We start from the raw sequence: 22703 nt of genomic DNA, 5'->3' as shown, positions 1-22703 counted from the left end.
TTAAGCATAACCTTGCTAGCATGTGAAATGAGTGAAATTGTGCGGTAGTTGGAGCATTCTTTGGCACTGCCTTTCTTTGGGATTGGAATGTAGACTGATCTTCTCCAATCCTCTGGCCACTGCTGAGTTTTCCAAACTTGCTGGCATATTGAGTGTAGCACCTTAACAGCATCATCTTTTAAAATTTTAAACAGTTCAGCTGGAATACCATCACTTCCACCGGCCTTGTTATTTGCAGTGCTTTCTAAGGCCCATTTGACTTCACTCTCCAGGATGTCTGGCTCAAGGTCAGCAACCACACTACCTGGGGTGTACGAGACATCCATATCTTTCTGGTATAATTCCTCTGTGTATTCTTGCCACCTCTTCTTGATGTCTTCTGCTTCAGTTAGATCTTTACCACTTTTGTCCTTTATTATGGTAATCTTTGTACGAAATGTTCCTTTCATATTTCCGATTTTCTTGAACAGATCTCTGGTTCTTCCCATTCTGTTGCTTTCCTCTATTTCTTTGCATTGCTCGTTTAAGAAGGCCTTCTTGTCTCTCCTTGCTGTTCTTTGGAAATCTGCATTCAGTTTCCTGTATCTTTCACTATCTCCCTCGCATTTTGCTTGCCTTCTCTCCCCCGCTATTTGTAAGGCCTCGTTGGACAGCCACTTTGCTTTCTTGCATTTCTTTTTCATTGGGATGGTTTTAGTTGCTGCCTCCTGTATAATGTTGCGAGCCTCCATCCATAGTTCTTCAGGCACTCTGTCCAGCAAATCTAAATCCTTAAACCTGTTCCTCACTTCCACTGTGTATTCATAAGGGATTTGGTTTAGATTGTATCTTACCGGCCCAGTGGTTTTTCCTACTTTCTTCAGTTTAAGCTTGAATTTTGCTATAAGAAGCTGATGATCTGAGCCACAGTCAGCTCCAGGTCTTGTTTTTGCTGACTGTATAGAGCTTCTCCATCTTTGGCTGCAGAGAATATAATCAATCTGATTTCGATGTTGCCCATCTGGGGATGTCCATGTGTAAAGTCGTCTCTTGTGTTGTTGGAAAAGCGTGTTTGTGATGACCAGCTTGTTCTCTTGACAGAACTCTATTAGCCTTTGCCCTGCTTCGTTTTGATCTCCAAGGCCAAACTTGCCAGTTGTTCCTTTTATCTCTTGATTCCCTACTTTAGCATTCCAATCCCCTATAATGAGCAGAACATCCTTCTTTGGTGTCACTTCGATAAGGTCTTGTAAGTCTTCATAGAACTGGTCAATTTCAGTTTCTTCAGCACTAGTAGTTGGTGCATAAACTTGGATTACTGTGATGTTAAAAGGTCTGCCTTGGATTCGTATCGAGATCATTCTATCATTTTTGAGACTGCATCCCAGTACAGCTTTCGCCACTCTTTTGTTGACTATGAGGGCCACTCCATTTCTCTTACGGGTTTCTTGCCCACAGTAGTAGATATGATAGTCATCCGAACTGAATTCGCCCATTCCCATCCATTTTAGCTCACTGATGCCCAGGATGTCAATATTTATTCTTGCCATCTCATTTTTGACCACATCCAACTTACCCAGGTTCATGGTTCTTACATTCCAGGTTCCTATACAATATTTTTCTTTACAGCATTGGACTTACCTTTCGCTTCCATGCATATCCACAACTGAGCGTCCTTTCGGCTTTGGCCCAGCCGCTTCATCAGCTCTGGATCTACTTGTACTTGTCCTCCGCTCTTCCCCAGTAGCATGTTGGACACCTTCCGACCTGAGGGGCTCATCTTCCAGTGTCATAACTTTTATATGCCTGTTGTCTTTGTCCATGGAGTTTTCTTGGCAGGGATACTGGAGTGGCTTGCCAGTTCCTACTCCAGGTGGATCACGTTTGGTCAAAACTCTCCACTATGACCTGTTCATCTTGGGTGCCCTGCTCGGCGTAGTTCATAGCTTCTCTGAGTTCTTCAAGCCCCTTCGCCACGGCAAGGCAGTGATCCATGAAGGGGCTCCCGACTTTAGCGTTAATATTCCCCGGTCTCCCCTCCCATCATCGGCACACGTGGTTGGTGCCGCAGTGTAATTTCCTTTGTCGTCCTCAAGCTGCGCGTGGGCTGGAGCGCCGTTTGCAAGAAAGAAGAAAGGCCAGGGGAGATTGCACGCTTGTGCAACGGGTAGGAGTCTCTATCCAGATTTTTTTTTTTTTTTTTTTGCAATCTGGCTCTCTTATCACTTTTGTTTCGGGTCTTTCCAACGTGCTGTTTTCTTTCTGTCCTTCTTCGTAGGCGCTTCTCTCCTACGGTAATTGGCTGCTACGCTGTGATGGCTTCATCCTGCCTGCCGCTCTGGTTAACTGCTGTTACTTTTTCCTCCCCTAGTTGGATTTTTTTGGCGCCCTTTTTTTGGGGGGGGGGTCTATTTCTGCCGTTATCTTCGCTTCTTCGGGATAACCAGCTCTCCTAATACTTTTCTTTTAAATTTCAGTATTTATATGCCGCCCATTAACAGAAAAGTTCTCTAGGCGGTTTGCAAGTACAGTAAAGGCTGCTTTTCACTTTCTCCCCACCCCACCCTGTGTAACTAACTAATTAAAAAGGTTTTTAAGAATATTGGTTTACAGGCTCGCATTCTCTTTGCTTGAAAGTGTGTACACGTAAATCAACCTCCATAGATTTCCCTGTGTTTTGCAAGAGGTTTGATAACCCAATTTCTAAATTCTTAACACTTAAGCCTTTCTAGTGTCCTCCTTATGGCATTAGGGTATTTTACTTTGTCAGGATTGATACTATAATGTTCTTTGCAGAAAGGCTCAGTTTGCTTGCTTGCTTACTTACTTACTTACTTGCATGCATGCAGTATTTTGCATGCAGTAGATCTATCCTTCCCTTTGGACAATACTGAGCTAGATGCATCATGATCTGATTTGGTATAAGGCAGCAAAATCAAACCTAAGGAGTTGCATCTTCTTGGCTGTTCCTCTTAGGAAGGCCTGCCACATGCATTGAGATGTGCAGTCCAGCGGGGCGAGTGGGGCATTATTTTTCCTACCCTCCTGTGTTTGCTTTAGTAGTAGAATGGCCCCCAAAGGGAGGAAGAGGAAGGCAGAGGCACCTCAGGCCAAGACTGCAACATCTGAAGGAGTGGAGATGAATGTTGCTGAGGAATCGCCCAAGAAACCGAAGAAGGATGAAGAATTGGGCTTTCGTGTGATCATTGAGCATTGGTGTGTACCTGCACGTTATTTGCATCATCTAATTAAGGATGGTACCCTCATGGGTTGTTTCATGCATTTTGCTTTCTAGAAGGGATTCCTGGCTGCTGCCTGAGAGAAGAAATCTTGGGGTTGCACCCAGCACAATCCTAAAGTGAGCCAGTGTTGAATTTGCTCTGATAGTGGGTCCTTTTGCATAAGAGGTACCATAAGTGAACAACTTGCATCTGCAGATACAATTCCTAAGGACAGAAATAGTAATGGTAGTTTTGTGACATTTCGTTCATGTGAGGCAGTTCCACCAGCAGACCTGTTGCCCAGCATTGAAAGAGAGAGAGAAAACTGCTGATGAAAAGATCCTTCTGCTAGCACATTGATGGTATTGGATGCGACCCTTAAGTCTATTAATTATTTTAGTTTTAATTGATTAAATCTACATACATTTGCATCTGAGGGGAGAAATGCTTCCAAAAGAAAGAGCACACCTTTTTTGCTTTTGTTTTAAATAATGTATGTGTAGAAATATTATTTCCTCCTTTTTCTTCATCTGGGAGGAAATAACTCTCTTTAGGTGTTGTTTGCCATCTGTGGCTGATTACTTATTTCTTTATAAGTAATTATTATATCACCCTTGAATCCAATTCCCTGGATGGTTTTAAAAAAAAGAGTAAAACCATTCAAATGTTCATACAAAAATAAACGCCCTAAAATTATAAATGTGGTATGACTAAAATTGCATCTACAGATGCAAGTGACAATACAGTAGGCACCAAGCAAACTGGTATCAGAACTAGTATTAAAAGTTTAATTGGTCAGCAGATTTAATCACAGGTGGTGTTTATATACAGTGGTGCCTCGCAAGACGAAAAGAATCCGTTCTGTGATTCTCTTCGTCTAGCGGTTTTTTCGTCTTGCGAAGCAAGCCCATTGACGGATTAGCGGCTTTTCTGCTGATCGGATCAGCTGATAAGCGGCTTAGCGGCTTAGAAAAGGGGGGGAGGGGGGAAAACCAGCAGGAACTCGCAAGACATTGTCGTCTTGCGAAGCAAGCCCATAGGAAATTCGTTTTGTGAAGCACCTCCAAAACGGAAAACCCTTTCGTCTAGCGGGTTTTCCGTCTTGCGGGGCACCACTGTACAGTGGTACCTCGCAAGACGAATGCCTCGCAAGACGAAAAACGCGCAAGACGAAAGAGTTTTTTGTTTTTTGAGTTGCTTCGCAAGACGAATTTCCCTATGGGCTTGCTTCGAAAAACGAAAACGTCTTGCAAGTTTGTTTCCTTTTTCTTAAAACCGCTAATACCCTATGGGAAACCGTGCTTCGCAAGACAAAAAAACTCGCAGAACGAATTAATTTCGTCTTGCAAGGCACCACTGTGTGTGTGTGTGTGTGTGTGTGTACACACACACACATACCAAATTTATAATTGATTATTTTTTAACTGAGTATTGCCACAGCTCTAGTAAGAACACATTTTTGAACAGGAAATCTCATCCCTAAATACTGCATCTCTCCTATGAAGTAGAAAACGGAATGGGAAGTTTGGGCTGAACTCTCTGAACACTGGTGGGGTTGTGCTTTCTTCCATGTAGTCAAACCATTCATTGATTTGTGCCTGTATGGGTTCAACAGAGACTTTCAAATCACAGTTCAGGTGGTTCTCTGAAAGCTTTTCTTCATTCCACAGTAAAAGCTGACGAGTCTATGGGCGCAGTGCCAATGCAGTCAGCGAGGCACTGCACCAGACCTTTCCTGACATCGTGGTGATGGTGAACCCTGAGAAACCGCGCAGGAATAGCTTTGAGGTTGCTTTGTGGAAAGAAGATGGCACCAGTAAGTGCTTTCAAGGGAGGCTTTTCAGTGAGAGACAGTAGGGACCTTCCTGGAGTTGCCGTATCTATTTGGGGTTAGTGATACCCCAAATATAGCTTGGTAGAGAAACCTTCGGCAGTGAGTTCTTGGTGTAGTTTTCATCTGCCTAGAATATGTGTGACCAGATGTTCACAAATCCACTCACCAAGCCATAAGGGTGCCCAAGTACAAAAAGCAATTAGGCTGCCTTGTGCTCTTCTCCATTTCCCACTGCAAATCAGAAAACACTCTGTATCTCTCCCCAGCTGTGGTTTGTGCCAGAGAATTTGGGGGTGGGGGATGGCTGTGTGACCATAAATAGTAGCTGTGGTTCCCTGTATGTACGCATCAGAATGTACATAACTAGAAATTTGAGGCTGAAACATCAGCAGCTGAACATCTTATTGCTGGGATCCCTAGTGTGACATCTGAGGGCACCACTTAGCACCAACCAAAATCCTCTGCTTCTCCTAATTTTTAATTAGTTTTAATTTTGAGGGTTGTGTGTTTTTTGTTAGGATGGGTTGCCTGTTTCGGGAGTGGGGTGAGGTGGTCAGGTGTTTTATCTGTAGTCTGTCTGCTTCGGAATGTGTCTGATAATGTTGTAACTGTTTGGTGGCAGGATCTAATAATTGCCAGACCCCCCACCCCAGGTGAAATGGTTATTTTGTAGTGCCTGTGACAGTTTATTAGATTTGATGGATTCAGTAAATACTCCTCCAACCTTCGACAGTGACACAGTACAGAGAGTGGGTGTGCTGGCATAAAAAGGAAACCAGATGTGGACAATCCATGTCCACCAGATGTTGCTGGGCGAAAATCCCATAATCCCAGACCATGGGCCAGAGTGGCTGAAGTCTTAACAACATCTGGAAGGCCACAGTTCCCCACCCCTGACTTACCTACTTCCAGGTCATTCTCTCTAGCGTATCAAAAAGCTGGGCTAGCTGAGGTTTCAACCAGATACCATAGCTATATTCTGAGGTTCCCCTTCCAATTCTGTTGTGCTTTCTACCTGCTTATTTATCCCTTACTCCCCTTTGCTGCTAGTCCAAGAAGCTAGTTGCTGCTGGAAGATGAGTGGGCAGGCAGTGCCAAGAGAGACTGGGAGTTCTCCAGAGGTGGCTTGCACAACTTCCAGCACTATTAGCTGCTCCAGTTATCACCTGGAGCCTTGCTCACAGGGTTTCTCTGAAGTGGAGCAGGATACTGGGCTGAATGTTTGGCAAGACCTACATAGCAGCTCTTTGATCAAGCTTTAGCCCAGTGGTCCGGTTAGATTCGGTTTCTCTTTCCACCACTCCACACACAAGCTCAGCTGTAGAACTGGCTCAACGTCTGAGATCTTGGGCAACTGGAGATGTAACTTGCTCAGCTACTGCTATGTCCAATTATTTGTGAGAGCAACCAATAGTTTAATGAACGCACACAACCCTACCTACAAACTAGCAGAGGGACATGGCGTCTTGGCTGTGTGCTTGTGGCTGACTGGAAGTAACACAATAGTAATGCTGCTGGTGAGTTGTCTTCTATCTTTATTGATTTTGTCTTTATTGGGTTTTTTAGAGGTGGAGTTATGGAGCGGCCTCAAGAAAGGGCCACCACGGAAGCTCAAGTTTCCCGAACCAAACAAGGTGGTTGAAATGCTGAAGGGCAACCTAGAATAAAGCAAACAACTGGCCAGGATTACCAATGGTAGGTTTGTACAATGTAGCAGCCATATTTTCCGAGATCTGTTGGACATCAGTGCCTTATTGGACTGGCCTCACCACCACTCCAATTCCTATGTAGTTTTAAATGATTACTGCCTGGAGCAAGAAATAGGACTAAAAGCTAGTCATTCTTTTGTGGTCTCTCTGTTGTTGTTGTTGTCTCCCCCCCCCCCCCTCGCTGGGTAGAGGATGAATTGGGAAGAAAGGCAAATTAACTGCTCCCATCATTAAGTCACATACTTCGAGGACTGCTCATCCATCCATCTGTCTTGTACACTATCACCTACAGCACAGGTTGGCAGTGTGCAGCCACTGGCCTAATTACATATGGGTGTAGAGGTGGCAGCAAGGGAGGGGGAAAGGGTCCCCCTCCCTTTCAGCTCTGGGAATCTTGGATCATAGCTGTGCTATCCATCTGTGCTGGCATCTCCTGAGAAAGGGAAGGGGGTGAAATCAAGAGCACACCCCCCGCAGCTACTCAGCATAGTATATGAATGGTGCATTAGCTTGCTTTCTACTGAGCAAGATCTGTGGCTAATGGCTGTCTGTCCTTGCATCTAGCACAGCCGATGAACACTTCGTCCTGTGTGAGAGGTGGAGCATCCATGATGGGATATGATTAAGTGGGGTAAATAATGAAACTCCAGTCGCATCTCTGAAGCTGCTGCTGCCCCTCCTCCACGAAAGGAAGAACGTACCAGCTGCTTGTTTCCTGATCCCTTTACCGTTTTGCTTTGTTAGTCATTTGGGGATGGGCAAATACTGTTTTTCAATAAAGCTTTAACTGTTGTCATGCCTTATACTTTCTTAATTCTGTTCAGTTAGGACAGCATCTGGCTAGACAAACCATAGTGCAGCATGTGCTACAGCTTTACTAAGGCCCCATCTACACTTCCACTTGTCCTGCTGTTTCCCCTGGAAAAAACCTGTCATCAGTTGAGTTTTCTGCAGATTGATGTTTGTTCCAATTTGGCACTAGGTTTTCCTGGGGAAAGCGGTGGGGCAAACAGAACCGTGTTTAGAAAGTATGGGGTAAGCAATAAATGTGGACAAGCCCCTAAATAAAAGTGGTTCTTCTGGATCCTGTGCAGTTGCCCTTCAGTAGTGAAGCCCTTATCTTTCCTTAAGCAGCATAAAAATCAGTGTGGCATGTCTTAGGTGTTCGAAGCTAGAAGGACTTGCCACTGCTATCAGAATCCTGTGCAACTGCACAGGGTTTTTGCAAACCTACCTTAGCATTCAGCATGCTTTATTATCTCGTTCATTAACTGCAAAAAGGATGTCATTTGTAAATCTCTGGAGCCCTTTCTTTCCATTTTGTTCTAGCCTGAAAGCACCAAATCTGGTGCCATGATCTGCCTATATATCCTGCAGTAACTTCCTTTCTAGATTATGATTCTTCCGTAATATCAGCTTTTCCCTAATCCTGTTTCTAACAAGCTTCTTGTGTGCAATTTGTTTCTTTTCTACCAGTGCTGCAACTAAACCATAAGCTGCCATAAGTTTAAACAAAATAAAGACAACTCGGGGGGGAAATATAGGAACTTTAATTGAACAAAGTCACAACTCAACATTTCTTATGGCCTTTGTGCCATCTACTCTTCAGATTGTTTTCTGTACAATGAGAGCTTTGGGCTATCAAAAGGAAGTAGTTGGCACAGCGTCATGGAGGCATGGGTCACTGCACTTGAATACACCTCTCCTTGAATAAGCTGTAAACAAGGGAAATGGTTTGAATGTAAAACAAGTGATTTAACCTGTTATTAGACTTTGGAGAGCCATCTCTGTACAAAATAAAATAAAATCAGCAGGGCATGTAACTGTTTACTAAATCAGCTTCCACAGACATTTAGCCAGCATTAATAGCCAGTGAAAGTGGTCGGTCCTACCGGAAGTAGAGAAAAGGCAGCCTTGAAGGGGCTTTTAACATTTCCAGGCAGCTGCTCCAATAAATGCCCCGAGCTTTTGCAGTGCAGCCCAAAGAGCACCCACTCAAAAGTACAGCAGATACAGTGAGAGGCATCAGCAGAAGTCATGCTGCTGTTTCTAGCTCCAGTGTGACCTTTGTGATAGTGTTTGATGTGTGCACACAGCTGGTGGGAACAGTAGGCCACCACCCATGTCTTCTCCAGTGTTGTAAAGTCCCTTCTACTCCCAAGTTGTGCTGCTGGTGTAACTGTTCACCAAATTGGGTTTTAAGAGGGTGGGGCAGGGAGCAAGGCCTAAAAGTTGCTTTAGCTGCCTACCATTAAAAATTAAAATTAAAGCCACAAACAAACTATAAGTTTGAGTCACTGAGAACACAGTCACTCTCTGGTTACCCTAGAATGCACAACTGACTTTGTTCACTGAATTGTGAGTGCCACACTTCCTGTGTATTTAGAAAGCCCTTTTTGTTCCCCTTGGGGCAGCTATACTCTCCTTCATTATTGGGGGTGGGGGAAACTGGTGGCCCTCCTGCTATAAATAGAACTGAAACAGAGCGTGCTCATGTGCAGTTTTAGTGCATGAGACTTTCCCCACCATTAACATTTCCTTACTTTTTGACAGAACCACTGCTAGATGTTTCAGTTTTTTAGTTTCTAGCTTCTACCTATCCTATAAAGCAGACTAGGAATCCTGCCAGCCTGCACTGTACAGAAAACAGAGTTACAAACGTAAACAGTCATGATTAGATAAGGCTGAGGGGGTGATGATAGTAAAATAACCCCGCCTACCATTTGGAATTCCCGGGGGGGGGGGCACTGTTCCCTCGGCACTCCAAAAGCACTGTAAGATGTATTTGTTTACCGCAGCCCCATCAAGGATTTTAAGTGTGGCACCAAAGTCTATCCCACACAGGGCCAGACTTTTATGAGACCTTGACATGGTGATGCTGCCCCTACTTTGAGGCACCCTCCTCTCCTCTCATGGCAGTGCGTGTTAGTTTTTTATTCTCCACCTTTTCAAGCAGGGCAGCCTGGCAATGGGGAGGCTCAGTTCAGCAGCTGAGTTCTCTGTCCTGGCAGGCGTCACAGGAAGGCTGACATCGTCACCTGTGTCCATGAGGGAGGGGGTGGGAGAGAGGCCATGGCAGACTGAAATAAGAAGTGCACTGCACTGGGCAAGAGAGAAAGCAAAACCAGGGGAGAGAGCTAAGTTAAAGGGTGCACTGCAGCTCACCATTACCACCACACCAAGGAAGTCCAACAGTCCAGATGGCCCCAAGAGAGAGGTGACGGGGATGAGGCGTGGCGTTGCTGCTTACTGTGTCACACACTCATCCCCAAGCAGGCTTCCCGCTTTCAGTTGGGAAGACATCTCAGCCAAGTCTCAGTTCAGTTTTGGCCTGCAGCAGGCAGCCATGATGCTGAATGTCCCCCAAGGTCCCCACATACTTTGCATTTTGGGAGACTTGGCATAGCGGCTGCCCACCAGAGGCTCGAGGCTCCCCTTTAACCACAAGTGCTGTTGCCTCCAGGATAAATACACCCAGGGAGAGGGATAATGAGCCAATGGCAATGGTAGCAAGTAGCAGCAGCAATGCCCGATGGGATCCTATTGGCACCGAGGTGAGCAGGGTAGCAGTGGGCCCTTCTTAGCCTGACCAGCAGACCTTTTGACATCAGGCCTGACCCCTCACAGCCCCTGGGTAGTCAAGGCAACTCCTTCTGCATTCACTAGTTCACAACATCCACCTCGGTTTCGGACACCGGAGAGGGGTCTGGCCTGACGCATTCGATGCTAACCAAGAGTTCGTCTACCCCACCGACATCTATCTCTTCCTCTTCCAAGCATGGAGGCACCTTATAGCCCAAGTGGTGTTGCAAAGGGCTCTTCTGCAATGTCTGAGCATGGAGCTGTGTTTCGACACCAGAGATACCCACTTCATAGGACAAAAAAACCCGGTTTTCATTGTCTGCCAAAGTGATGGGCAAAGGATCACCAAGGTTTGCAGGCATATTCTCTGACAGGGACAGTTGATGCTGAACTGTCCAATCATCCAGTTGGGGAGAAGCTGGTTTGTACCAGGTGAAACAGTCACTGCTGGTTTCAGACTTCACAAATGGAAAGTAGCTGGGAACAGGGTCTAGCAAGGGTCTCCCATTTGCTGAGCCATGAGTTTCTCGGCTGATCTTCATGTCAACAGCCTCCAGTTCCCCTTTAAGGAGACTGTTTTTGGTCTTGACCCACGGAGGACAGTCAGAGACTTCTGGAGAGCACATATCTTTTCTTTCAATTTCAGCACATTCTAGTGGAATCTCATTTGCTCCTGGTGCAGGCCATAAAATATTCATGCCTTCTGGAATAGTGGCCTCTTGAGGCTCCTCGACAGCATCACCATCATCTGCCAAAAACATATCAAGCATGTGTTCCAACTCACCAGCTGAAACCAGCTTGTCATACTGCACATCCTCAGTCAGATGGTCTAGCAGAAACAGATCCAATTTATAAGGGTCTCCATCTTCCAAGGATACCTTGTTCTCAGCTTGTTCTCCCAGGTTCTTCTCATTAACAGGTGGACTTTCCATTTTTGTTGGCAGCCCTCTAGTTGAGGTGACTGACTGTTGTGCATCTACTCCTGCCAGCTCAGGATACCTGGGCGGAGATCGAGAGCCCTCCTCTTTCAGAGCACACATAGAGTTTGCTGGCCTGGTGGCCTGAGCTGAGGGAGATTCCTGCACCACCTCCCAGCAGCTGCCATTGATAACTTTTCTGAGCCTTACCCGGCCAATCTGCCCTGCATTTTGGGGACAGCTAACGCAAGGTTCACTGGCGTTGCGCTTTCTGCTCTTAGCAGCCTCTGGAGGTAGAGGCGGGCTCCAGAAACCATACAAATGGCCATCTTCTGCTTTTTTCTGCTCATCTTTGATCGGAAGACTTTTCTGCCTCCAGTGACGTCTGCTGGACCTTGAGGGTTTGCTGGATTCCACAGTGCTAGAGTCTTTGATGGCACATGGTACAGGCAAAGGTGATGAGGGGAGCTTTGAGCGACTGAGCTTAATCTTTTTTGACTCTTGCAAGCTGGTTGTAGTTTGGCTATCGCCAGGCCCATCCTGTGTCTGCAAACTGTCATGCTCATTATTGCCTAATATATTCTTTCCCATGCCTGTAAGACGTTTTTTAACTTTAGTTCTAAGGGGCTCGGCAGTAACTGCTGGATCTTTAGGCATCTGGTCTTCATTCACACTCATCAATGCTTCTGGTTTTTCCTTCTTGACAGCTTTCTGGACAATGCTGCTATTGTTATCCATTTCCTTGGTGCATGGAACATTCACTACAGTGTGCTGCATATTTGAAGACAGCCATGACGTCAAAGAGCTACCACTGCAGGCAGGGGGAGACTGCAACAGCGTTAACTCTGGGATGGATAATGGACTAGATAGCTGTAGGCAATCCCGATTTAATCTAGGGCCCAGGGATTTTTTGACCAACTTTCCTCCCTCTAGATGAAGTGACTCCAGCTCTGACACCTGAAGCTGCCGTGCAGCTGCAAGAACATCCTGGGCTTCTTCCCGGGACACCTCCATCTCAGAGGTGTAGAGGAAATCCACCAGCTTACGTAAAGTCCCAATTTTCAGCCCCCGGATCTCTAGCACCACCTTGTGTCCTTTGGGGGGCATTTCTCGCTCCAAACGCTCTGTGAAGAAAGGGCTGCAGGCTGATAGAATGCAACAGTGAGCTGGAACAGCTTCCCCTGCAAACAACACAATTGTTAGCAGGTACTGTATCAACAAAAAAACCCAGATATTTGCCCCTCTCTGGACAGACATTGGTCCTAAAGTGTTCCAGACCCTAAATAAACATTTTTCTTGAGATTCCCCAAGTGTTATCTCACGGCTAATTATAGAGCTGTACTGTTTAATCCTTCTTACATACTGAGGCATATTATAGCATAAAACCATTTAGTTTTACGATCAGTCTGCTTATGAGTCTGTCTCAGCAGCTCATTTAAAACTGTTAAACTTATTTTCACAATTGCTTCTGGATATGATACAATTAAAATAAAGAACAGAATGGTTGGAAAAAATAAGTTATTTTAGCTCACCCTGTTCTCTGCCCTCTCAGTTTTGAGGGCACTTAAGCACTAGCAAAAAGTAATTCACAGCATAAGATGTACTATACATTTTTATAAGCATACACAGACTTTTCCCAGTACACATATACTCTTGTTTGTTTCAACTGGGTTTGCTTAGGAGTTCTCAGTGGATTTGTACTCACATTTGTTTGTGAGCAGGCATTTTACAAACAAAGAACAATTTGCTATCATAAAAACACCACTGCACTGGAGAGGCATATGGTTAAGAACTCTAGGCATAATCCAGCCAAAGTTCAGCACTGCAAAGCCTTGATTTCAATGGGAGAGTTAAGCTGTCCTGGGACTGCAGAACAGAAGGGAAGCACACCTATCCTAATCAGCTGGGTTGGGGAAGCGGGTCAGTGACCAGAAGACCAAGTTTACCGTAATTGATGTCAACTGCTTTGGGAGAGAAAACCAGTGGTGGCTCAGGTTTGAATGCAAAAAGTCCCTTCAATCCATGGCTGCTGTTAGTTAAGTTTAGACACTATTGAGTTAGATGGACCAATGGGTTCTACTCATTGCAAGAAAGCTGCCTACATTTCTAAGGGACCTGTGACACTGAGAACAGGCTCTGGGAAATCCATCTATCACATCCAATAGGTCATAAACATCATTAATTAATTGTTGCTGATGTTTCCTTTTTGGTAACCATGCAGTCTAAGCTTGAAAAATACTTGAAATTTCTAGGAGTTACTGTCAGAATTCTAGGTGCTGGATCCTTAAAGCAGAAGTGCTGGCCAGGAATTTCCAGGCACCTGGGAGTTTCCAACTCTGTTAGGAAGCAAAGCACCCTTAACTTAAACCCTCCCAGCTTTAAGTATTACCTTCTGCTTGTAGGACAACATCACAAAATAAGTCAGCTCTCTGTTGCCGATGGAGCTGAAGGAACACCATACGGAGAAGGCGGGAATTCCGATACAGAATCTTGGGATTTGCAGCTGGAGGGCTCATGGCAGCAGAATTTCCACTTTGTCAGGCACCAGATTTCTGTGGGGTAGACACAGTTATGAGGATGCAGCTATCAAGATCTATGAACCTAAAGTCATCTTGGAAGAAAGACCCAATGAATTCAATGGGACTCCTAAGAAAGAATACACAAATTTAAAAATACTAGTGGTAATGCTTGAAAATAAGGCTGCAGCCTGAGACACAAGATATAGCTATGCAGGTTTTCCTTCAGGTAATTCTGCTAAAGAATATTCTTAAACTGCAGCACTTTCCCCCATCATACAGTACTGTCAGCAATCCCCAAGACTTATTTTAGCTTTACTTCAATGAATAAATACATTGTGTTTAAGATTTTCCAATATGCCCAAATGGTCAGGAATGAAGTAGAAGAACTTGTGAACTGTTAATACCTGTGTTCTTCCTCTCTTGCAACACTGACCATATCAGTTGCTCAAGCAATACTGCAAACCCTTTCATACCCCATTCTGAGGCAAATGACTTCGGACACACAGGCTGTCAATTTTTTAAAATACACAGTAAACAAGTCAGTTCAAAAATTAAAATATTAATAGATTTTAAGCAGAACTCTATCATTCCATAGCAGTCTACAGGGTTAGGTGTGTTGCACCTTACTATGGAAAAAATTCCAACACTGTCTGAAATCTACATTTGGGTGGGGGGAGAGTGCTAATCTCCCAAAAATTCAGGTGTTCAAGTGGGTTGCAGGCTTTATAAGTAAACCCCAAATAATTTCTGCTTTTAATCCTTAACTGATTTGAATACCACTTACAGCTTTTTGTTCTGTTGGTACATTACACTGCTGTGTGGACAGACACTTGTACCTGAACATTAGAAAAAAAGCTCCAGTCATGCATTTTAACCCTTGGGAACCACACTCTGGCAGCAGATCTGGTGAAAGTTCACCAGAAGGTGCTCCCTGTAAAAGCACCTTCTGCCAAAGTTGAACTGGATCAGCCAACTAGACTAGATCAGTTAATAGTTAAGCCAAAGGTGATTTGACATTTGCTTAGACAAAATAAGAAATAATATCTATACCCTATGTATTAATAACTGTTTAGAGTAGTTTTCTTACAACCAAGCAATATATTTGGGAAATAAGTAAAATAATAAATAATAATCAGACTATGGGTATGCTCACATCACCACTTACTCTACATCCAATGCGCTCCCACTGCTAACTCCGGAAGCCGAATTCACACAACCTTAGCCACAATCTATATCAATCCTGTTGTTCCTTGACAAATACTGCTGTTGGACGTGTTTTTACTCAGACTAGCTGCCATCCAATTAGAAAACTGGATGCAGAGTAAACTGCAATGTGAAAAGACACTAGTAGTCATCACACAAGTGCAGATGAGCATGGAAGAGAAGGTGAAAGTGTAATGCACAGGAGTTCCATAGGGTTTGCAGGGGAAAGGAAGCCATAAAGATCACATGAAGGCATCTCCATGCAAATGACCTCACTGAGTTTCAAGCTACTAATGTGAACATACATTCGTACATGTGTGACAACCATCAAATGCCTCACTGGCCAACTTGTTGGTCAAATACAAGCTCAGACAAACCACTGCTACATGCTAAAATGAACTTTATCGTGAATATTAAAAATATTAATATTCCATTGTATTTAATACTACTTGTGTAACCATATGTTTCTAGAAAAACATTTTATAGCTTATGAAGCAATATTGTGCAATCAGATGGCTCGTGTTCTTAACATTCCCATAAACAATACTGTGAATAACTTTGGAAGTTTTATAAATATTGCAACAAATTCCACATAATAGCAGCATTAAGTAAACGTTTACTTGGGTGTCCCAAGTAGCAGTTATAAAATAGGCAAACTTGAAATAAAAATGCATGAAACCAACGGCTGACAAAGACATGGCATCCAAAATTCATTTGATAATAAAACAATGGGTCACTATACCAAGTAAATTTGGACTTGTGGATCGCCTAACCCCTTATTTAAAAATATATTATTCCTTGCTGTTTCGGTATAGCATACATTTTACACTGGAACAAGAGCAAAAAAACCCCCAAAAACCTGAGAATTTAATTAACAAAACAATAAACCTGTTTTGCCAGATTACAGTAAACAAGGTATATATAATATAGTAATAATAATTTATTATTTATACCCCCCCATCTGGCTGGGTTTCTCCAGCCACTCTGGGCAGCTTCCAACAAAACATTAAAATACAGTAATTCATCATATATTAAAAGCTTCCCTAAACAGGGCTGCCTTCAGATGTCTTTTAATAGTTGAATAGTTGTTGATTTCTTTGACATCTGATGGGAGGGTGTTCCACAGGGTGGGCCCCACTACCAAGAAGGCCCTCTGCCTGGTTCCCTGTAACTTTGCTTCTCACAGTGAGGGAACTGCCAGAAGGCCCTCGGTGCTGGACCTCAGTGTCCGGGCTGAACAATGAGGGTGGAGACGCTCCTTCAGGTATACTGGGCTGAGGCCATTTAGGGCTTTAAAGGTCAGCACAAACTGAACTGTGCTCAGAAACTTAATGGGAGCCAATGTAGGTCTTTCGAGACCAGTGTTATGTGGTCTTGTGGCTAAGAATTCACCATTTCCACAAAGGACAGGAATTTATAAAAAATGGTAAATAATGGAGGGAAATCACTCTTTAAACTGTATAAAAGCATAATATTTCAACTGGAAATCAGAAAAAAGTTTGCAAAAAACAAAACACATCAAATTTTGTTACAGTCTCCATATGACATCAAATTAAGCCAAAAACAAACCATTTTTCAAACTGATGAGTATCTTAATCTGAAGCATTAGTCATCAGAAATTCTCTGTTCCTTTAAGTCATCAGAAGCTGCCCCAGTTGTAAATGGATCACCTTTCACAGAAAATGTCTCTCTTAATATGCCTTACTATGTTACTCCCAGCTGTATATCAGCACTGATCCTCCTGCAGCAACCTCAACTGGTAACCCGTTATTTAGTTTGCATGCAAAAGAACATCAGCTGGTGGATGTTGGTCCTACATCCAAGATTTAAAAGACCAGTATGATACAAATATGCCTGCTTGAAGTATTTCTTTCTTCAACAGTGGCCAACTAGATGCCTCTGGAAACTGAAGCAGGACATGACGACAGTATCTCTCTCCTCTTGCTGCTACCCAGCAACAGCGTTCAGTAGCGGAATACTTGCTTCTGAACCACAGGGTGTGGGTGTGGGTGTGTGTGCGCGCGCACACACACACACACACACATATAGCTATCATTACTAGTAGCCAAAGGAAATCTCATCCAGTTTTCTAATCCCCTTTTAAAGCCATCTAAACTAGTCGCTACCTCATTTTATAGCAATAAATTCTATACACTAATTGTGCACCACGTGAAATAAGGCTCTCTTTTGCCAATCCTGCATCATCTGCCAGTTTCATCAGCTGCTAACAGTCATGGTATATTGCTGATGTTATGAGCTGATACTCTATGATTCTACAATGCTCTGTTATGTAAAAGGAATAAAAACTTCTAAATCCGCTTTCTCTCCCTTAGCAATAATGTTATAGACCTGTCACAGCAGACTACATCATTTCTTACTTCAAAACTAAAATCCCCAAATATTGTAACTTTTCTTCATAAGGAAGGTGCTCCACTCCCATGGTCGTTTGGGCTGTGCTTTCATGCAACTTCTCCATAGAATCAGAGTTGGGAGGGACCATGAAAGTCATCAAACCCAACCTGCAATGCAGGAAACTTTTGCCCAACATGGGGCACAAACCACGACCCTGAGATTAAGAGTCTCATGTTCTACCAGTTGAGCTATCCGGTGCCACAATATCCTTTCTCAATTGGGGAAACCAGAACTTTGCCATCTCCTATCTTTTCATAAGCCATTATGTAGATCTAGGACAGGGGTCAGGAAACTTTTTAAGCAGGGGGCCGGTCCACTGTCCCTCAGACCTTGTGGAGGGTTGGACTATATGGGGGGGGGGGGATGAATGAATTTATGTGCCCCACAAATAACCCAGAGATGCATTTTAAATAAAAGGACACATTCTACTCATGTAAAAACACACTGATTCCTGGAGCATCCGCGGGCTGGATTTAGAAGGCTATTGGGCCGGATCCGGCCCCCAGGCCTTAGTTTGCCTACCCATGATCTAGGTGCTAGTTTTACACTTACACAGCTCAAGTCACACATTCTGTGTGTGTCTCCTTCAGAAGTCCAGAGGGTGGTAGCAAGAGAACTAGCTGTTTTTGGTGGCAACCTTGTGGAATCATATCCCCAACCAAGGAAAGCTTTCCTAGTGCCAACACTGATAACTTTTTGGTGCCAGATGAAAACATTTTTACTCTTGTAGACATGTAGGTGGATCTTACTGTTGTGGATCTTACAGCTATTTTAGCTGGAATCTTGCTGATTATCATTGTGTTTTAAAGAGAAAGGGTATTTATGTTCTTTAATCTTATTGTGGATTATGTATATAACTTAAGGCAGACAGGAAAGCAGCAACCCAGCCCCAGCTGAGAAACTTCCACATGGAGGGATTTGAGTACATATTAGTATGCCTAATACTCAACTCCTAACAAGATCACACCCTTTGACTCTGCATTCATGCAAAATACCTGCTCTTTCTCCCCATGGCACCACACAAACACCAACGTGAAGCAGAATCCTCAGCTTTAAACAAATACACATCAAAGGGTAACCAAAATCTACCTTTGCTCCAATCCTGAACTGTGTTTAGAATTTCAGCCTTAGTATAGATTGGTTACTACTTTACAAACGTACCTAGGAGTAAATCCCACTTCCCTCAATGCAAGTTATTTCTGGGTAGACATGCATAGGATTGTACTGCAAGCGATCTTGAGTACACACCCTAATTGTTGTTCTGGGTAGAGTTCCAATGTCTTTAACAGCTAACAGGCCAAAATTCAACAGGGCAAGTTTCTACCTCCACCTGTGTGCCAAAATTAAGGCAAAAGCCCTCCTTCTGCAAATAAGCTTTTTACCCACTCACCAAAAACAAGTGACTATCAGAAAAGGAACAGCAGCTAATTTTCTACCCAAAAAGCTTCATTCAGCTTCTATTTAGGATACCAGTTTCATTTTAAACTATCCTAAACAGATAATTTTAAACTGCTTTACCCCCCAAGGCCAGTAGTATCTGGTTTTATTTCATTGTAATTCTACATGTCAAGTGGCGATATTTTTGTTACACTGCTGTGTATTAAAAATGTATTTCACCTTTCCACCGCCTTGGGCCTTCAAGCCAACGAGGGCGGCAGACGCCCCACACCTCTGAAACCCGTTTCCCCACCGCTCAAAGAATTCTGGGGCCTGTAGTCCCAGCAACCCTTAATCTGCGGGGCCCAGAATTATTCAAGGGGAAGACCGCGCTTCGGAATGTGCCTTTTTAAAGGTATATATCCCAAACCGGTAAAGAAGACGCCACGAGGAACCAACTTCCATCAAGAGTGGCAGGTACGGGGCATACATATTAGTATCAAACAGAAGAAGAAACCTACAAACCAACCGTTGAGAGCCTCCCGTCCCTGAGGAAACGTCGACTCGCTTCCCCCCTCGACGCCCCACCCCAGGCCCACGGAAAGAGGCAGAGAGCCCTCAGGGGCGTCTGCCCTGGACTCCCCGGGGAGCCGCCCGGCCCCTTCCTCCGCGGCAGGAGCTGCCACCGGCGAGTGCCCGTCCGCAGTCGGGGCCTCTCGGCCAGGGGCGGCGCTTCGGCGTGGCGCTGCAGCAGCCGGTGGGAGCCGCTTCCCGGCAGGAGCTGCCTTCCTCGCGCCACGCCGTCCGCGCGAGGCTCCCTGCAAAAAAGGGCGCCGAGTGGCAGAAACAGCCCTTTCATTGGCTGAGGGCCCTGGGTGGGCGGGGCCGGCTTTCGGCAGGACGAAACGAGGTCCTTAAACGTATAGACCCCCCCCTTAATAAATAAGGAACGGGGTGCGGAGCTTGCCAGGGCACTTTGAGCTGCGCCTGGTTATGGGGTTGTTGTGCTTCCAAAGTTTGGGCCAGCATGGCACGGAACGTGGGAAGGGGAGCAGAAGCGGAGTCACACACGCAGAGCTTCCTTCCAGTTTCTTTCAAGGGCCCGCCATTATTCTCTTACTCCCAATTATTGGCCACGACCCACCCGCTGGCTCCTGTCCTTCCTCTCGCTGCCTCTTTCTCTCCTTCACGGCTGCCAGAAATGCCTGCTTCTAGCCAAGGGTTGGGGGAGTTGCACTGATAACCGATGAGCTAAAGAGGCTGGACGAGGCCCTGGAGTTGCCAGTTGTTTGACTCCACCTGCTTTCATTCAAAATAGTAGGTCAGAAGTTGCATCGTGAAGAGGCAGCCATGTGCTTGTCAGGCAGGACCACCGCCCCACCTGTCCAAACAGCAACCCTGGAGGGAGAAGAAAGGAATGTCCACCAGATTTACAAGGGCACTCTCCTTAATGTATTGCTGCATTCATCATAAACACACTTGCTAGTAAGCAAGCCCTGTTGAGCACAGTGGGATTTACTTATGAGTAGACATGCATAAGGTTGCATGGTGAAAACACAACGGAAGCTTATGAAGAATCTTAGGAGTCTCACACACTCAGGGATGTGTTCTTAGGGTTCTGAATTCCTTACAGTTAATATACTTTGTCTTTGGGGGAAGGGGCTTTCCTTTAGTTTATCCATGAATGAGAGATGTGATACAAAGGTGACATGATTTCCTCATACTTTTCTTCCTTTAAGCTAATGGCAAATGCTTTCCACTGAGTATAAAAATCATTAGGTATTCATTTCCTCCTAGCCTGTACTACCCAGGATATCATCCAGTTTAATGAGAGTTTATGACTGCCAGCTAAACAATTGTTGCACTGAGCTAATCTCTAGGTATGCATGCAGGACTCGCGTCCAGGAAGAAAGTAGTTGTAGAGAATGCCCAATAGACTCTTGGTCCATTGCTTTGGAGATGCATGTATAAGGAGCCCACTGGAATACATGGGTTTAGATGCCTCTCTGCAGAGAATAGGAATGCAACTTAGGCAGTAATAACTGGGTAGTTCAGGGCTGTTTCCCATATTGCAGATTAGTGAATACCTTGGTGAACTGAGCATACCTCTTTGTTTCAGTGTGTGTACATGGGCATAGCCAGGGGGGCAGCTGCCCCCCAGTCAAGTAAAACAATAGAAATACTTAACTAACTGACCAATCACTTCGGTTTTGCCCCCCAACAAAAGTCCTGCCCCCCCAACAAAAATCCTGGCTGTGCCCATGTGTGTGTATCTGAAAAGCTAGCTTCAAATGTGTACTTGCATCACATCTTATAGGAAACACTGCATGTACTCCTCATACATAATTTGTGATATTGTCCTAAACGGCCAGATCCAGCTTTGAGGTGCCTCTGGACAATATGTCCACTGTTGGTCCCCTTTTCCATTGTGGACATAGCTGGCTGCTGTGACAGTGCACCAAGCAGCACCTGATGGATGTGTCCAGCTACTCTCTAGTTCAGTGTTTCCCAACCGGTGTTCCGCGGCACACTACTGTGCCGTGAGACATTGGCTGGTGTGCCGTGGGAGGGAGGTGGGCGAGTCGGGCGGTGAGAGGCGGCGGCGGCGAGGATCCGCGTCGAGCCGGGGGCGGCTCCGCGGTGGTGGTGCCGAGCGGTGGGGCAGCGCGTGCAAAAGGGAGGAGCGCGAGACAGCGGAGGAGGAGGAGGCCGGCATGTCCGGGCAGCAGCAGCAACAACAGCAGCAGCAACTCCCGGCGACGGCTCCTCAAGCCCCGCCGCCGCCCCCTCCTCCGCCCGCCACCACCACAACAGCCGCCGCCGCCTCAGTTGCCGCCGTCCCTCAGTCCCTCGCTCTGCTGCCTCCTCCCACCCCCAAAGCTTGGAGGTTCCCCGGCAAGGGGGAGGGAAAAAACTTTCACTTTCGTGCGTCCCTCCCGGCGTGACGCTGCGCGCTGACGTCACGGGGCGGGGCTTTAATGGTGGTGTGCCGCGAGATTTTTTTTCAGTAAACAGGTGTGCCGTTGCCCAAAAAAGTTTGGGAAACACTGCTCTAGTTTACCACAGTGCCCCAGAATGATGCTAGATCAGGTGCATTGTGGGAAATGAACAGGGTGGCTAGGTCCAGCCACTTGGGGCTGCTTGGAGCATCCCCCCACCCCAATTAAGGGAGTTGGAACAGTGTAAACATCAGTAGTGGTATGACTGCTACCCAAGGATGCCAGGTACTGATGCCAGCCTAGGTCCTGAAGTTTTTTCTTCCCGTTTATTTTCACTTTTATCAAATATTGCGCCACACTAATTGATCAAATAATCTGAAGCAAGGGGACCACCTCTTGAATAAACACTAAAATAGAACAGATTATTTTTTCACTTTTTGTGATTTCATTTAATTTATACCACATTGGGCGAAGATTAATCATTTGTAACTGTTCTGCTGTTGGTCTGTTTATAAAAATGGTTGATGTGTCAATATATTGCTTTTCAATGAGGATATCAAGATATCGTGAAAAGTCGTTACCTTCAGAAATGGCACTAACCAATGTACAAGCAAGATTTTATAAGGCAAATTTGTAAGGTAAATAGCTCTGCTGGAGAAGGTTGATTATTTCAAAGATTTTAATTTTAATGTATTCGTTATGATTAATAGTTACTTATAAAAATTGTAATTGGTATAATGGAATTTTAAGCTTAGCTGTGTAAAGTTATGGGCTGTACTTAGTCATTATTTTATTCATTGAGTCAACTGACAAGTTTTAATGAAATTGATTCTCACTGATTTATGCTTAATTAATTTTGCTTTACTTCTCATCTCATCTAATATATAATGTCCCTCTCTCCTGCTTTATATTATGACCTGAAAACGTGAAATAAAATGAATAAAAATCCAGACTCTTCTGTGTGTGGTATTCCAGAATAACCAATATGGTTTCATTCCCTAGTTATGCTTA

The 22703-nt window shown here is 44.8% G+C and overlaps 2 protein-coding genes across 11 annotated transcripts; one reads left to right on the top strand and one right to left on the bottom strand.

The window, feature by feature from the left end:
* Window positions 1–1993: 1993 nt before the first annotated feature.
* Window positions 1994–8566, top strand: SELENOH (selenoprotein H). 7 transcript variants are annotated; one of them, XM_083498999.1, is made up of 6 exons: window positions 2040–2146; window positions 2258–2273; window positions 3040–3195; window positions 4871–5016; window positions 6601–6729; window positions 7308–7535. In XM_083498999.1, exons 3-5 carry the CDS (start codon window positions 3047–3049, stop codon window positions 6699–6701), a joined length of 396 nt encoding a protein of 131 aa, XP_083355125.1. In that variant the 5' UTR covers window positions 2040–2146; window positions 2258–2273; window positions 3040–3046; the 3' UTR covers window positions 6702–6729; window positions 7308–7535. The 7 variants fall into 7 exon arrangements, with proteins under 7 accessions (XP_083355126.1, XP_083355128.1, XP_083355124.1 ...); XM_083499000.1 differs by lacking the exon at window positions 2258–2273 and having other exon boundaries at window positions 1994–2146; window positions 3043–3195; window positions 7308–8566; XM_083499002.1 differs by lacking the exon at window positions 2258–2273 and having other exon boundaries at window positions 1994–2146; window positions 3043–3195; window positions 7313–7535.
* BTBD18 (BTB domain containing 18) lies at window positions 8276–19617 on the bottom strand. Of its 4 annotated transcripts, none has more exons than XM_083498837.1 (3): window positions 19283–19617; window positions 13632–13853; window positions 8276–12423 (listed from the first exon to the last, which is right to left on the bottom strand). In XM_083498837.1, exons 2-3 carry the CDS (start codon window positions 13756–13758, stop codon window positions 10406–10408), a joined length of 2145 nt encoding a protein of 714 aa, XP_083354963.1. In that variant the 5' UTR covers window positions 13759–13853; window positions 19283–19617; the 3' UTR covers window positions 8276–10405. The 4 variants fall into 4 exon arrangements, with proteins under 4 accessions (XP_083354963.1, XP_083354962.1, XP_083354964.1 ...); XM_083498836.1 differs by having other exon boundaries at window positions 13632–13794; window positions 19283–19592; XM_083498838.1 differs by having other exon boundaries at window positions 13632–13794; window positions 19275–19547.
* Between the last annotated feature and the right edge of the window lie 3086 nt (window positions 19618–22703).

The sequence above is a fragment of the Podarcis liolepis genome, assembly GCF_965112155.1.
Source record: "Podarcis liolepis genome assembly, chromosome: 1".
Classification (NCBI taxonomy): Eukaryota; Metazoa; Chordata; class Lepidosauria; order Squamata; family Lacertidae; genus Podarcis; species Podarcis liolepis.
This window is presented reverse-complemented; position numbering and strand designations above follow the sequence as displayed.